This window comes from Myotis myotis, unplaced genomic scaffold (assembly GCF_014108235.1).
Source record: "Myotis myotis isolate mMyoMyo1 unplaced genomic scaffold, mMyoMyo1.p scaffold_m19_p_18, whole genome shotgun sequence".
NCBI lineage: Eukaryota > Metazoa > Chordata > Mammalia > Chiroptera > Vespertilionidae > Myotis > Myotis myotis.
The window spans coordinates 912,602-929,012 of record NW_023416322.1 but is presented as its reverse complement, the minus strand read 5'-3'; the positions used below and the strand labels follow the sequence as shown (position 1 = coordinate 929,012).

The 16,411-nt window shown below is 52.5% G+C and overlaps 1 protein-coding gene across 10 annotated transcripts in view; it reads right to left on the bottom strand.

The window, feature by feature from the left end:
- Positions 1-16,411, bottom strand: part of LOC118673380 (serine/threonine-protein kinase Kist) — a 70,107-nt gene that overhangs the window by 41,850 nt on the left and 11,846 nt on the right. For 4 of the 10 annotated variants that reach the window (XM_036344098.1, XM_036344090.1, XM_036344091.1 and 1 more), the window contains one exon: positions 15,818-15,906. The exons of 4 other annotated variants lie outside the window; for them this stretch is intronic. In XM_036344098.1, coding sequence (XP_036199991.1) covers positions 15,818-15,906 — 89 coding nt within the window. Of the gene's footprint in view, positions 1-11,784; positions 11,970-15,817; positions 15,907-16,411 lie in introns of those variants that run through there. 2 more of the 10 variants (XM_036344097.1, XM_036344099.1) reach the window with 2 other exon arrangements.

Genomic DNA, 16,411 nt, shown 5'->3' with positions numbered 1-16,411 from the left:
CTAGTAAGCTATAAGCAAAATGAGGGCTCACTAATCCCAAACAAAACCCCGCCCAGTCTTCACGTGGACTTGTAAAACTGCACTGAAGGGAACTCCAATCCAGAATAACTTCGTATGAGAGACCAGTTTGGTGGCAGCAGTACTTCCTTTCTGCCCTAACAGCAAAGGGCAAAGAAAAAATTGTTTATATTGAGTCACTTCTTGACAGGTGTGAGTCCAGGAAAAACACAGTAATAACACGAAGGGAGAAACAAAAGCCTTCATGGACGTTTCCGAGTCCACACATGTAGTTGGTGGCTTTCCCACTCTTGCAAATAGAAATGAGTTTTCCAAATGTGCACTCATTAGAAATAAGAACTGTGGGTTTTCCAGAAAAATCCTGCTATTCGGGACGGTCTTCCCATGGAGCACGGTCAGGACGAGTGGCAGCCCACAGGGTCAGAGTCAAGGAAAGCTGAGGGCCTGGCTGGGAAAGCCGCCCTCGCCCCGACGCGGCAGCCAGGGGCGGGGCAGGGACAGAGGCCTCCTTCCTGTGGTTCCCGCCGGCTCAGTCATAACTGCGTGACGCACACACACTGCTGTTACCAACGGGGAAACGGCGTGGGGAGCTGAGCTCTTGCGAAAGTCACGTAAGTGATGCAGTAAAGTCATACGACCCTTTACCACTCACTCAGCCCAGGTCACGGCCACCCCTGCCCCAAGACCCCCCGTCTCTCTCACACACAGGCGGCATCTGACCATCTGTCTTTGACCCCAGTGCCTTGGCCTTTGTAAGCTGGCAGAGGCCCCGATGCTCTGGGGAAAAGCATGAACAAGAAGAGGCAGGGAAAGGAAGAGACTCCGTTCCCTCGCCCTGACACTGTCCCCGGACACCCAGCGAGGCTGCCAGAGACCAGGCCGGCAGGTCTGCCGTGGCCTTGGGGTCAGCCCACCAGCCGACTCCCCAGCCTTTCTTGGACAGGAAGAAGGAAATGACTGTGTCACATGCACGAACAGGTACACGGATCAATGCATGGAAGCCATTCTGAGGAGAATTCCTTTTGCCAAGAACACAAAGGGAGGTACCTGGGCCAGAGCTCCAGCTCTGGCTGCTGTCTAGGGAGCACAGGCCCCATACCCCGCGCTGACTGTGGGGAGCCCTGGGATTCAGCGTTAGGGACATGGCCGCCTCCGGCCCCCAGCCTCCCTGCTCACTCATCTCCGGCGAAACAGAACTGACCGGTCACACCAGGCGTGGACCAGGCATCAGTGCGCTTGGCCGGAACGCCACGCTCACGGGGAGGCGTCACGGGTCCCTCTCCTGTGCTGCAGCCAGGAAGCGTGTCGTTGCTGGGCGCTGAACTGCGCTCTCTGGCTGTCCCGTCCGTGGAGTCCACACCTGAGCGCCACCTGACAACTTTACCTCACAAGCTCAGGACGGGAGACAGAGAGGAGTATGTTTGAAGCTTCCTCCTCCCTGGGCAGAAATGACGTCGCATTCCTAACACGCGTCCTTTTAGCTGGAGGATGGGACAGTGGCTCTTAGAGGCCCCACATACCGCGGGGAGAGAGAGATGCTATTCAGTGTGAAGGAAGTCCAGCAGACGCGAGCACGTGACTCCCTGAGGGACCTGCGTCAGCCCAGGGCACAGGCTGAGACGGGGCAGGTGGGCAGATGCTCAAAGAGCAGGGGCTGGCCACGCTGCGGTGCGGGAGGAGAGGGCCCTGGGTCCCAGTCCAGGGCAGAGTTGGGAGGGCGGGGCAGGGCCCTTGAAGAAGAGTCTGGTAAATGCTGGAAGCGACCGGAATGCTGTGTAAAAACCCGGATGGCCAGGTCTCCTACAAATGCACTGATCTGAAGAGGCGTAAGTAAGCTGGGAATCTACCTTCATGCAGCAGCCCAGGTGATTTCTGACCACGGAAGTGTGGGGAGCACCGCCTCCCCTGGGGGAGCCACTGAAGCTTCCAGAAGTGGAGGAAGTGTGTACCTCTGTGGGCAGAGTGGAGCCTGAAGGCAGGGAGATCACTGCGATCATTTAAGCAGGAGACCAAGATGCTCCAAAACACGTGGCTGGCAATGCACATTTGACTGAGGTGCCGGGTGGGCGGGACGTCGCTGACTGCACGCCCCCGAGTGGAGGGAGCGGTGGTCACTGGGTCTGAGGCACCCCCTCGGGGTCGGGGTCGCTGCTGTAAGCCCTGCCCACCCCAGAGGAAGAGGCCACAGCAACCTGCGCGGCGCTTCACAGCTGTCACAGCAGCGTGCACAGAGGGCTGCGCGTCTCTCCTGTCTAGAAGTCCGGGCGCCGCAGGCCCGCGCCTCCCCGTGGCGCAGAGCGGTGGCCACAGGAACAGCAGCTGCAGGAAGGGACCGACAGCAATACAGCAGGTGCGCCCAGAGCACCCGACTCAGAGAGAACCCGAGGGCGGGCGGCTTCCCGATTCCCGGGTCCTCTCACCCTGGGAGACCTGGCACACCGCGTCCGCCCCAACTGTGCCCCCCTGCCCCGTCCAGCCAGACGTGTGCCCTCTGCAGCGCAGGGCTGGCAGCAGACCAGGCGCGGGCAAGAGGCTGAGGCGTCCGCAGGAGTGGAACACCCAGTAGGAAGTTTGGGAATTGTTGTTTTATGTTTTATTGATTTCTGAGTGAGGAAGGGAAAGGGGAGAGAGATAGAAATATCAATGATGAGAGAGAATCTTCGATCAGCTGCCTCCTGCCCGTCCCCCACTGGGGATCGAGCCCACAACCCGGGCATATGCCCTTGACCAGGAATCAAACTTTAACCTCCTGGTTCACAGGTGATGCTGAACCTGGGCCAAACCGGCCAGGCGTGAGGTTTGTGTTTTGTTTTGTTTTGTTTTGAATGTTCCTATTGATTTCAGAGAGGTAGGGAGAGGAGAGTTAGAAACACCAATGATTACAGAGAATCACTGACTGACCGCCCCTGCATGTCCACCCCCACCAGGATCGAACCAGCAACCTGGCACATGCCCTGACCAGAATCACACCATGACTTCCTGGTTCATAGGTCGATGCTCAACCACTAAGCCACACTGAGCCACACCAGGTTATTCTGGTGCACACAGGCCCGCTGGGATGAAATACTCGCCCGTGCTGGGCATACAGGCTGGAATGGCTGTCACTTAGCTCATGAGAAAGGACACAGAAATAAGATCACAACACTAAAATGATTCTGAAGGGAATCAGGCTTGTTATTTCTGAGGGAGTAGAAATGATCCTTTGCTTTTGGCTAAAACATAAAACAGAATTCTCCCCACCTCCAAAATTACAAGGTATGATTAAGGTCTATAAACATCATAATTAACCTAATGATACGTAATGAGCAATGTGGGGACTGTTAGCAAGACCTCCACATGCAAACTGGACAGCACTGATGACAAGGAATACTCACCAACGGCCAGTGGCCTGGGGCGACCACGCACCTGCTCTGAAGGCAGAATCCAGACACAGCCAGCGCCTCTGCTCCGGACGCAGGACACTTCCTGCTTCGGCCTGACATGCGGGTGCAGCGCCTCAGTCAGCGGCGGCTGGGGACCCGTCTGGCACCACTCCCAGGCATGTGGTCAGAAGCGTTACTGGTCACGGACTTTAGGTAATAAAGCTTATTTTTTATTAAAGAACCACCAGGACATCGGTCAATTATGATGGTTCTTTGGATCCTACTTGCCCTTTCTTTTCCTCTTAAAGTCAGACATTCCATCAAAACAGTTTCTTCAAGTTCAGGCCCTGAAACCTATGCCATTTCAGCTTGCCATTCCTCTGCGCTCCCGCCCCCACCCACAGTGACATAAAAAGAGAGGGGAGGGAACATACTGTTTTTGCAAATTTTCATTGAGCATGGAATTTATAGGAAAAGATGTAACTAGAAATGGAAAATTTTAAGAATCTACTACGTCAGTTCATTGTTAGCAAGTGACAGGGGTTCCTTCTCCCAGGATCACCCTGAAGCAGTGAGTGGCTCCCCTCACCCCCCACCCAGGGGCCACCCAGACGCAGGATGACATGCAGCCAGCACTGCTCCCTAAGGAAACCCGTTTAACCAAGTGCTCACAATGGCTACATGACCAAAAGGGGACACATTTAAATACACAATCTAAGCTCATTTTTCCCAAACTGTGTTCTGCGAAACACTAGCATCCCACATTCTCACAGATACTTTAAATATAAGTCCTGCTTGGGCGCTGGGCGGGGCAAGGAGAAAAGCCGCCTGTGTCTGTGCTGGGACGCTCTGGTCAGTGCCAAACTCCAGGCTGTGACAAGGTGGTGACAGGACACTGCTCCCAGGAGAGTCCCACCAACGTCTGCCGGGGTCTGCAACTTTCCATGGCTCAGGAAGAACTTACATTGATTTATGTTCGTCAGGCAGAGGGAGCAAGAGGTGAAGTGTGAGTGAGGCCGCGCTGATGCCAGGTGGAGTCGGGTGCCGGGTGCTGCCAGCCGGGCCCTCCCATCCCTCCTGGAAGTGGGCTTCCATTCAGGCTTCCCGGAGAACACCCACAACAGTCACAGCCTCCCCGGAGCACAATTCCCACCCGCCTGCCCCAAAGCCTCTCAGCTCTGCAGGCCAGCACACGCCTCCAATTCCAACTTGTTCGATCGCTGCTTAACTGAACTTTGACTTTCATTCTTAAAGATCAGCCTTTACCCGCTTGATCCTTTCTCTCCAGACATCTCCTATAACAGTTTTAACATACAGTTAAACATACGGTTTGCCTTTCTAAACAAAAATAACTACAATGGGCCCTGGCCGGTTTGGCTCAGTGGATAGAGCGTCGGCCTGCGGACTGAGGGGTCCCAGGTTCGATTCTGGTCAAGGGCATGTGCCTTGGTTGCGGGTGCATACCCAGTGGGGAGAGTGCAGGAGGCAGCTGATCAATGTTTCTGGCTCTCTATCCCTTTCCCTTCCTCTCTGTAAAAAATCAATAAAATATATTAAAAATAAATAGATAAAAATAACTACAATGACAGATTGGTCTCCCAACTGCCAGTCGCACAGGATTGGGCCCCTTGGTGATCAAAGGTGTCCAAGACCTTTTAAATGGCTCGTTTCCACCTAAAATGCAGTGTCCTTTTCCTAAGCTTCACCTTCAAAAGGCAAGAACTCAACTTTAGTTTCCATAGTCTACCACTGAGCTCTCTTCAAGGTTCCCTCTTGCAGCAGTGACCGCTGCTTCCGTCTGGTGAGTATTTTCCAACAGGAGCACAACAGTGCTCCTACTTCATCATCAATCTCAGCACAGGGCACAGAGCCCCTGTCCCAGACTCCCAGGTCCTCCCACTCCGGCCACATTCCCTTCAGCTCGTACTTAAATGACCACTGTCCTGTGAACTGATCTGAGCAGTATTGCTATTTCACATGTAAATGAAGATACTGAAGCACACACATGCACATCACATGTAACATCCTACACATTATAAAGTACACATGCAGCTATGGGACACGCCGTGGAAGCAGGGAGTGGCCCCGTGCTGCAGCCCGCCCATCCCCACCTGCTGTGGGACTGAGAACAGAGAACTGCAGGTCCCAAGCCCGTGTGAACTGGCGTCTGCTCAGCAGGGGCAGGGCAGGGCGCTCACGCTGCGAAGGGACCGAGGACTGCGGTGCTTCAAGTCACAATGTTACGCAGGAGAAGGAATTAAAAAACCAATTTCTTAACTTTAAGGCCACATAATCTTCCACAGAAACTATCTGCTGTCTCTTTAGAGTCCAAAGACTCTAACATGAGCCCTTACCGGTTTGGCTCAGTGGATAGAGCGTCGGCCTGCGGACTGAAAGGTCCCAGGTTTGATTCCGGCCAAGGGCATGTACCTTGGTTGTGGGCACATCCCCAGTAGGGGGTGTGCAGGAGGCAGCTGATTGATGTTCCTCTCTCACTGATGTTTCTAACTCTCTATCCCCCTCCTTCCGCTCTGTGAAAAATCAATAAAATATATTAAAAATAAAATAATACAAAATACAGAATCCATGAGTAATGAGACTCCACTGGGGTTTGTGAATATATTTTTTTAAAAAAGAATCTAACATGAATACTTACACTAAATACAAAAAGAGTTGAAATAACGAAGCCATTCCTTTATTTTTAAGCTTTATTTTACCACCCTTATCAAACAAACATCAGAAAGCGTGTCAACAGTGCATCTCACGGTGCGTCAGTTTACAACAAAACTGAACAAGGCATTTGTGTTCACAAAAGTTGTCAGCAAAAACTACACACAAAACACTCAACAGCAACCAGAGCCCATACTTCCGGTACGTAGGAAAAGTGGAAAATAAAGGCTCTTTGCTACTCAGCAAGAAAAACAGTTTTAAGACTCGAGTAGAAATCGATGTAGGGATCTGAGAAGTAACTTCTCGGCACCGATCCCAGCGACATTCAGTCCCACTCAGTCCTGAAAAACAACTCACAGGCAGACGCCACCAGGAACAGAGACCACGGCCCGGAAGCAGCGCGCCGTTTCCAGTAGCTCTCAGCGAGGGCAAACCCACAGGCTTTCGGGGTGTCCGCCTGTTGCCCAGCCACACCTTCTCACCAAATGCCCAGCAGTCACATGCCACGGAGGGAGCTCACACCGTGAGCACAGCCCTCCCACCCGACTGCATGCGGTGGCGAGCACATAAAGGACTGTCAGGGAACCTCAGATTTCCCCCAAAGAGTGCAGAATGGGGCGTCGCCCTGCGGGAAGGATGGCCGCTCGGCCCCTGCAAGCAGGTGTGCAGCCGTGCAGCTCAGCTTTCTCATAATGAACAAACACTGCTCCCTCCCACCCGCCCCACCTGCAGGGGAGCGTGGGGCTGGCCGCCCCCGGGGCAGTCTATCCCTGGCTACGTGAGCATCGACGTGCACGGAATGCACAAAAGCTGGGCTCCAAATATTTATTTTAAAAATGAGGACAAACTGAACAAGGTAGTCAACCTGGTTCCACACACGCGTAAAAGAATTTTCTGGGTGAACAATAGAGGAATGTGTAGGAAGGTAACGGACTATGCTACAGGCCCCAAACCGGACCTCAAAAAAGACACGTCTCAGTCACACACTCCATGGAAGGTCACCGACACCAGCCAGGAAGCGGTTGTGCCCTCATCACTGTTGCTGCCTCTTATCTTTCTCTTCCTCGCGCTCCCACAGCAGCTCTGGCGCCCACGCAGCACAGTAACTGCTGCAGAGCACACCAGACCGGGGGTGGGGTGGGGGGTGGGGGCTCTGCTGTCCTGACATCGCACTATTTGGGGATCACCTAGCAGCGGAAGACAATCCAAATTGGGGTACGAAAGTGCCTGCACATAATTCTCTTGCTGACGATCCGAGTTCCTGATAACAAACAGCTCTAGTGTTTACACAGGTTTCCCAGAAAGGAACAGAACTAACAATTCAGTTGGGTTTTTCTTCTTATTCCAAACGTGGCTTCTTTTCATTAACAAAATAAGCTCTTTTCTGCACGAGGATTAATGGTCATAAGGCAAATAAGACAGAATGCTTCTCTTTGCCTTGAAGTGAAAGTGCTGGAACCCCCATCATGAAGCATGTGTGGCTTCGGGGAGCTCTGGTGTCGCAAGGACACCCGCCGTGCCAGCCACCGGGCCCCGTGGGAAGGACCACGCAGGCAGAAGTTTCCCATGAATGCCAGCATTCACGGTGCCACAAACACATCTGTCATGGTTATGACAACTCTCTAACATGCACAAGTAAAGCAGATTTAAATCAGTCATCGCAGAAGCAGTGCTGGAACAGCCAAGCGCTGAGCTGCAGGAGATGGCGAAAACTTCCCGTGGGAGAGCACAGGCTGCGCCCGTCACCGGAGGTCCCCCTGCGAAATAAAAGCCTCAGTGCTCTCCGGCCTGTAGGTACATTTTTTTTTTAAAGACCTGCTCCTATAAAATTGCAGCAGAAATAGTTAAAATTGCTTTGCCTTTTTAAATATTCACAGCACTTGTCAACTGTGCACCATTGTTGTGAACCTACTGGTCATTGTGCAATTTAAACAAGTCAAACATGAAACAGGAGCTAACAGACAGGGTGCACCTGGCAGGTGAGGGGAGCTGACCTCACCGAGCAAGCACTCTGGAGGCTGGTGCTGAGAGCGAGGGGCCCTGTGCCCTTGCTGCTGACAGCGCCGCTCGTCCCGACGGGAGGCTCAGCAAGCTCCCTGTGGGGAGATGCAGCGTTTCGTCCTCAGAGAAAGCCAGCACGCCACTCACGTGGAAAGAGGACCCTCTGGAGGGGAAGGGGTCACTGAGCACCTTGGGAAAGATGCCCCGGGCTGGTCTGGAGGTGCCCCCTGGACAAAAACGACATGAGCTGCGACAGAGCCAGCGGGGCAGGACTGGGGAAGCCTAGTGTAGACATGGAACCAGACCCGAGGGAGAACCAGATGCTACCAGGTGGCTCTGGCTTTCCAGCAAGTGTAACATTGGCGGAAGTTAAACATGAATAGGTTTACACACACACGAACAGGTAAACCAAGGAAATGTTGGACTTTTTACTGTGACTCCACCCAAAGGTTATTCCAGGGAAAAGCCAGGGGTGCCATTCATTGTCACCACCTGGGAAGCTTCCAGCCCAAAGAGCGTCAGTGTTTCCAGGAAACAAGGCACTTGCTTAAAACTGACACCTGCTCACCTGTAGACTAAGTCCGATGTGATCCCACCTGCGCGCCCCCGCGCCCCCCCCCCCCAACAGCTGCAGCCGTACCCAGCATGCCAGCCTCAGTTCCTGAACGTCTCCCCCACTCTCTCACCCAGAAACAAACTGTTATAACTGCTATCAGTTACGATGGTGTTGGTTTCCATTAAATTACCAAACACGTCCCCCTGCCAGGTGTCACTGGTAGCAGAAGTTATATAAGACGGGCCTACCAATGGTAAGTGAGAAATAAGATCTAAAAAGAAACTGATGCCAAAGTGTCAGGGACCTGCATTTGATCAGTAAATTCAAGCCCTGAGCCAGGTGAGGGCTGTGGCCTTCAGGAGAGGTGGGCAGTGCAAGCAGGTGAAAGCCGGATAATTGGAAAACCGCCTCAGGCAGGCATTCTCCCCACTCGCAGCAATGTTTCTGGCAGCATTCCTTAAAATAAACTTGCTCTAAGGTTAAATATAAACCCAGTACAATGGACCTTTACAACAGTGAATGAAAGCCAGCATGCCAGCTGCTGGCTGTGTGTGCTCCAGGACCAAGGTGTAGGGCGCAGTTCGATCAGGGCCCAGCAGAGGGAGCTCTCAGGGCTGCGGGGAGGGCCCAAGGGGACACCAGGCCCACAGGCCGCCTCCGCTGCAGGAGTCTCTGGTCTCCTTCAGGGGCGAGTGCAGCCTGGTGCTTCTTACAGACGCTTCGAAGCTGGGAAAGCGCTACCTGCCAACCTCAACATCTCTCTCCAAACAACCAAAACACCATAGAAGAACCAAGTTACAGGCCTTTGTCTGGGCAAAAACACACCTTGAAACCATGAACAATGAAGAAGAAACGGGTGGGGGGCCGGGGGGCCGGGGGGGGGGGGGGGGGGGGGGAGAAGGAAGGAAGCACAGATGCTAATTCAGCAAAGAAAAACTACCTGAGATCAAATTTTCCCAAAAGGGTTGGGGTTAAGTGACATGACCCCTCACCTTTCAAAAAGAAAATTTCTAGGTTTTTAATAATTTCAAAGGATCTAAATCTGTGCATATATTTCACCCTAAAATAATCATGAAAAGGGCATCTTTGAAAATATTTGGTTGAGGTTTAAGAAGATACTAAGACTGAATTTCTGATCCTGTGAGAAGAATACAAATGTCTTTGGTAGTAATGGGCTAAGAGCTAGGAAATAATTTAAATCATAGGAGGCATCTTTTTTCAATTTTGTGGCTTTAATAGAAAATATTTAATTCAATAAATGGTACTTAGGCTCACCAAGTATTCCCTCAGCTCCCTTATAATCTACCAGCATCTTCTGCATGACACTCTGTGTGTTACACACCACACAAATGTTTGTATGCACAGCACTGAGACGAGAACAGAGGAGCGCTATAGGACGCAGCGCGGAATAGGCAGCCATTGCCAGAAGCCACTGCAGCGTTTATTCTAAGGACTTGGGTTTTGGTGGTTGGGACGGGGGAATGCGAGGTTCAGTGCTCACCTAGAATGCTTGCCCTCGAAAAGAATCCCCCTGGACTGTTCATCGGCAGGTAGAGAAGGACCAGGATTTCATCACCAGGGAAGCTACCACCCGCACAAACATGTGTCACAGGACTGCTTAGGGCCCCACCATGCGGGTTCATTCTCTTGAATTAGTGTTTGAAATCAAACCACTAACTGGCCTCTGCAAGGGCACAGGAAAGAGTTCCTCCTCCGAAGGGCCATGCTGACCTGCTGACTTCCCCTGGGACCAGGCCGCGGCCGTTGAGATTCTACACCAGCCTCTATGCAAACTGGGCTTCCGAGTGCACACTAAGAGGCTAGACAATTTGGTGACTAACTGAACTATGGAACAGTGGCTGTTGCACAGGTCCCAGAACTCCCCTCTGAAGTTTAAGCTTCGCTGGGGCTCTCTCGGGGGCCTGCACAGCTCCAGTGGGCAAGACACACAAGAACATTCCTTAGGAAAAAATAAATAGCAATTTCATTTAGGAAAGGAAACAAAAAGGTCATACTCTGTACACGACTCCTTTTTGTATAATCAGTGCTTTATAAAGGTTCCCTAAGTTTAAACCCTTAAAGACAATCTGCAGTAAAGTGGCAGGAAGCCCGTGACCCCATGTCCCCGACCTCAGTGCAGTTTTCCTTCCTTCCAAATCCCACCTGGGCAGCCTCACCTTCCTGACTTCCAAACCAGACCTTGAGGGCGAGGCACTGGCTCCGCCAGCGAAGGAGGGAACAGACAGTAGACCCCCTCACCCACCCTGTGCCCACTGCTTCTTCTGCTTTCACTGAACATTGAGCTTGTTCTTTTTGACCACTCAGTTCCCGTCATACAGGGAGAACACTCTGAGGAGGCAGCAGTGATCATGAGATTCAGCAGAGATGAGCTCACCCGGGTCTAACGCAGATGGAATGAGGCAGCCGCTCTGGGCAGAACTTTCCTTCTGATCCAACCACTAAATTAAGAAATTTCAATGGAACCCAGTCTAGACTCACTTGCTCTGAGGCTCTCAGGAATGTTTCTCATTTACCTTCCATCAGACAGGCCAATTCTCAAACAAGCTGACATCCTGAATGTTACCGGTATGCTGTGTGGGGAATGGGTTGGTGTGGACGGATCAGCTCACAGGACTTACAGGAAAAGGACCAACCCAGGTTTTCTCTAACTCCCCCACCTGCACTCACAGGAGCAGACACCAGACATCAGGTTGTGCAACATCAAGCATCAGCTTTCCAGCTTAAAAGCCTTAATTTAAAAGCCTGTAGCCAGGCTCACGGCAGGCTCCTTAAAGAAATATTCGCATACAGGACTTCTAGACCAATGGTAACTCAGTGTGGACAAGGAGTAACGTCACGGAGCTCCCAACCCGCCAAGGACATGGACGACACAGGAGTGCTGTGCAGGAGACATCACCACTCCAACGGCGTGTCCATGCTTGCTGGGCACGGCCCGTCACCTGACTCATGATCACATGCAATAATGAGTGTCGAGGCTGCACGCAGCAGGGACCCTCCCGGGATGGGGAGAGGCCCGTCCTGCGCGGGGCCCGTGTCTGCAGTGCAGTCGCTGCTTGAGCAACAGCTGCCCGTGAGCAGGTGAAACAAATGTACAAGGTGTCCCCCCCTGCGGGAAGGGGTGCTCCTGCATTTGGGTGGAATATAATAACCAGAAAATGGAAGCGGAGACGCAGGACGTCTCCCAAGGCTGCTGATTAAAGCAAGGTCTGGTACAGGTACCCCCTCTTGTAGGCACTCAGCGGGTAGAACGTAGCCACAACAAACTTCCCGTCAAACAGCCTTCCCGTCAGCAGCTTCTGAGCAGCTTTGGAGTCCCCGGCATTCGCGTACTCGACAAAGACCTGCGGAGACAGAACACATGGCCTCGCTCCCACCAGGCTCTCGGGGCACTTCTGCCGAGGCCCCACGTGGCCCCCGGAGCCCCGGGGAGGCCAATGCTGCCGGCCCGTGGACCACATTTTTGAGCAGCAAGATTGAGAACGCTCCCTTGGAGCTCAGTCGGTTCAGAAAATCCAACAAAGACCAGTTGGGTGACGCCATACAGCCTCGTGCCGTTCGCAGAGCAGTGCCGGGCAGTGCGGATCGGCCAGACAGGCGGCAGGCCGGAGAGCCCTCAGCACGCCCGAGGCAGCCACTTTCGGGGGAAAGAGGAAAGACGTGTGGACGCCAAGACTGTAGTAAGGAAGGTCAGCTCCCTTTCCAGGGCATCTGACCCGACCTAAGCCTGGAGGAGGACACAGCATCAGTGCTCCCAAGTGCTGTCTGACCTGAAACCGAGTCCCAGGGAGGAGAAACCGCCTGAAACGGCGTGTCCTCGGTCGCCAGGAGACTTGGACCAGCCACCTCACTAGCACGGGCGCGGCACCAACTTTCCACAGGGCAGCAAGCGACAGTACAAGGAAATCAGTTTCTAGGTTCTCAACGTTCATCTGCACCTTTTCCTAAAAATCGGGTCTAAGCAGCAGTTCAGGCGGCAGCCACTTCCATCTCGCAGGAGCCCTTCCCACCTGGACAAAGCAGTCACCTCCGCAGAGCGTAGCATCCTCCAGGCACGAAAAGAGGAGGCAACTCCAAACACAGTCCTGCTCTGCCTAGTGAGGGCACGTGCTGAGAAGTGAGTTGTGAGCGATTTCCCTATGCAAACAGCACAGGCCCTTCCGCACACCTGGATGGCTCGGGCTGCAGCCTGCAGGGCAGGGACTGTGTGGGCACTGCAGGCACCTGTGCAGTGTAAGTATTCGGCACCTAAACACATCTGTGCACAGGAAAGGTCAGTTCAATGCAGTGGAGAAGCAGCCACCTGAGCAGGCAGGCACTGAACACGCACACAGCCTGCAGGACTCGAAGCTGCTCTGGGTGAGTGATGAGTGCATGTGAAGGCAGAGGACATCACTGTGCACTACTGTGGACTTATCAACACTGTCCCACAGCCTCCCCTTGCTTCCTTCCACCATGGTCAGAACGAGAACATAGAAGGTGTCAATGCTACCCCATGAGCAAGGGCGTCGACTGGAATAACTGGAAATATCGGCAGGAACTGCCTGGGTGGTGCACACATCACCTTCAAAGTGACTGTCAGGAGGAAGGGAGAGGTGGCCTGAGAGTCAGTAGGAATAAAAAATCAAGATAGAGCCTGGCCAGTGTGGCTCAGTGGCTGAGCATCGACCTATGAACCAGGGGGTCACAGTTCAATTCCCGGTCAGGGCACATGCCCGGGTTGCAGGCTCAATTCCCAGTAAGGGGGCATGCAGGAGGCAGCCAATCGATGATTCTCTCACATTGATGTTTCTCTCTCTCTCCCTCTCCCTTCCTCTCTCTGAAATCAATAAAAACGTATTTTAAAAAAAGAAAGAAAGAAAGAAATCAAGATGGAGCCCTGGTCAGGTGGCTCAGTTCGTTGGAGCGTTATTCTATACACCAAAAGGTTACAGGTTTGATCTCTGGTCAGAGTGCATTCAGGAGGCAGCCGATCAATGTTTCATCTCACATCACGTTTCTCTCTCTCTCTCTCTCTCTCTCTCTCTCTCTCTCTCCTTCCCTCCTTCCCCACTCCCTCCCTCCCTCCCTCCCAAAATAATTAAAAACAACATATCCTCAGAGGAGGATTGTTTTTTAATTAAAAAATAAATGAGGATGGAGGTGAAGGACCCGGCTCTGCCGTGCGAGGTGTCTGGTACTGCGTGCTGGCATCGTGTCAGATGAAGGACTGTGTGGTTATAAAAACCTGCAGAGGGTGTAGGACGGAGGACTCCACATCCTGACTCGGAAAACTTGTTTGGGTGCTTGACCCTCTTCCGGCACAAAGCCTTTCCTCTGGCACGGAACTGATGGCAGAAATAAAGTGGGCGTACAGTTCACACCATTACAACCTGGAAGTGCTCCCAAGTCCAGGGACAGGCTGGCTCCACATGACCACAGAAGCGTGTACTAAGGTGGCAGTGGCTTTACCTGGTTGAGGTGCTCCCGGCCTGTCCTTGTACTGGGTGTGTGGTCCCTGCAGAGAGGGCTGCAGCGCCTGTGAGGCTGTCCGTCTGGGGGACAGGCTCCTCTGTGCTGAACCAGGTCAGGGGATGAGGGACTGGATCACAAACATTCTCAAAACCCGAAAGGAGCTAAGACCTGGGGCTCCAGGCTAGCGAGTGATTGTCACTCCTCTCCACGGAAACTCTAGGGAAGCGTCTCAGCGCGGGTGTCCTCTCGCAGGAGACTCCTCCTTCCTGTCACCTTGGTGCAGACACCCTCCTGAACGCCCCTCCTGCTTCCCTGGTCAGGTCCGGACCACACTGGTCCTCAATTCAAAACCTTCAGCCTCCCTCCTCAGCCTGCCAACCCACACCTCTGTGATCTCACCTGCTCTCCCCACTCCCACTCTGAGGGCACACTGACCCTCACAGCTGCCAGCGCCCTCCACCCCGAACTCTCTTTCCCAGTCTGACTCCTCCACACCCACCAAGATAGCCCAGTGTCCAAAACAGCCCCCGTGCACTAGACAGGCCCCGTGCACTAGACAGCCCCCCGTGCACTAGACAGGCCCCGTGCACTAGACAGCCCCCGTGCACTAGACAGCCCCCCGTGCACTAGACAGGCCCCGTGCACTAGACAGCCCCCGTGCACTAGACAGCCCCCCGTGCACTAGACAGCCCCGGTGCACTAGACAGGCCCTGTGCACTAGACAGCCCCCCGTGCACTAGACAGGCCCCGTGCACTAGACAGCCCCGGTGCACTAGACAGCCCCGGTGCACTAGACAGGCCCCGTGCACTAGACAGCCCCGGTGCACTAGACAGGCCCCCGTGCACTAGACAGGCCCCGTGCACTAGACAGGCCCCGTGCACTAGACAGCCCCCGTGCACTAGACAGGCCCCGTGCACTAAACAGCCCCCGTGCACTAGACAGGCCCCCGTGCACTAGACAGGCCCCGTGCACTAGACAGGCCCCGTGCACTAGACAGCCCCCGTGCACTAGACAGCCCCCGTGCACTAGACAGGCCCCGTGCACTAGACAGGCCCCGTGCACTAGACAGGCCCCCGTGCACTAGACAGGCCCCCATGCACTAGACAGCCCCAGCAGGAACTTCCCAGAGCATGTTTCAAAGGTGTGCAGGCTGGGAAACTGAGATGGTAAAACAATATTCAGTTTTCCAGAAAATAAAAATACTACAGACAGAAGAAGACTTCTCCTATCTTCTTTGCCATGTAACTTAATTTAAAATCACAGTTTCTAAAGAAAACTCTGTGATCCCAGGTTTAGCCCATACATTTTATAGATAAAAAACAACTAAGAAGGGCCACAAAGCTAGTCACACTGAGACTAGAACTCAGATGGCTGGTAATTTCTGTTATAATCAGAACATAACCTAAATGGTGTTCTAACTCTACTCAATTAGAACAAAATCGGGCCAAAATATTTTTGTACTGAACCTGAGTCAGAGTTGCACATGATTCTGTTCGTGTCACTATTTACAATGGCTCAAAAGAAGATTAATCCTTTTAAAAAAACAAATACTAACTGATAAATGTATGCATATTATAGAACTCTGGGAAAAAAAGAAAAAGTACAGAAAACAAAGCCTCCATAATGAAAACTTCATAACCTCTAGCAACGTTTCTGTCTACATTTTCTGCAGAACTGAAACCCCATGGGGCGAACTGCAGTCGTCTCGCACTGATGAGCGAGGAGAGCGCCTCTCACCTGTCCCCGGCCAGGGCTCTCCTTGGGAACCAGCAGCGACACCACCGGCCCATACTTCTGGCACTCCTCCCGCACGTCCTCCACAGCATCTGTGTGTCCAAACACAGCCCCACTCAACACAATTAACAACAAGATCCATTATTCAAAAAATGTACATCATCAAAGAACTCGGGAATCCATATTTAAGTCATGAGATTGCTCTCTATAGCTTTGAAAATTAAGCTTACGTGAAATATAAATTCATACATTTAAAAGTTTTCTTTTTGTATTTTAACACTTTGAATAGCTAATACATCTGAATGATTCAAAATCCAAAATCTGAAAGTAGCAGTCCTCCTCCTCCTTCCCAGCTTCCATTCCGGCCCCTCCCTGAAGTCAACAAGCATGATCATCTCTTCCATAAACATAAGCTCCTACAAGCAAATATGACGTTTTTAAGTAAAAAATTCCAGTCTTGCCCTTTCTTAACACTGAATCTTTAAGATCTTTCAAAATCCTTATATGAATTTCTTATTTGTTTTTGTGGCTGTCTGATATTTCACCCTCTGAATGGTTGATCAAGTCTCTAAATATGCCTCCTACTGCTCAAAAGCA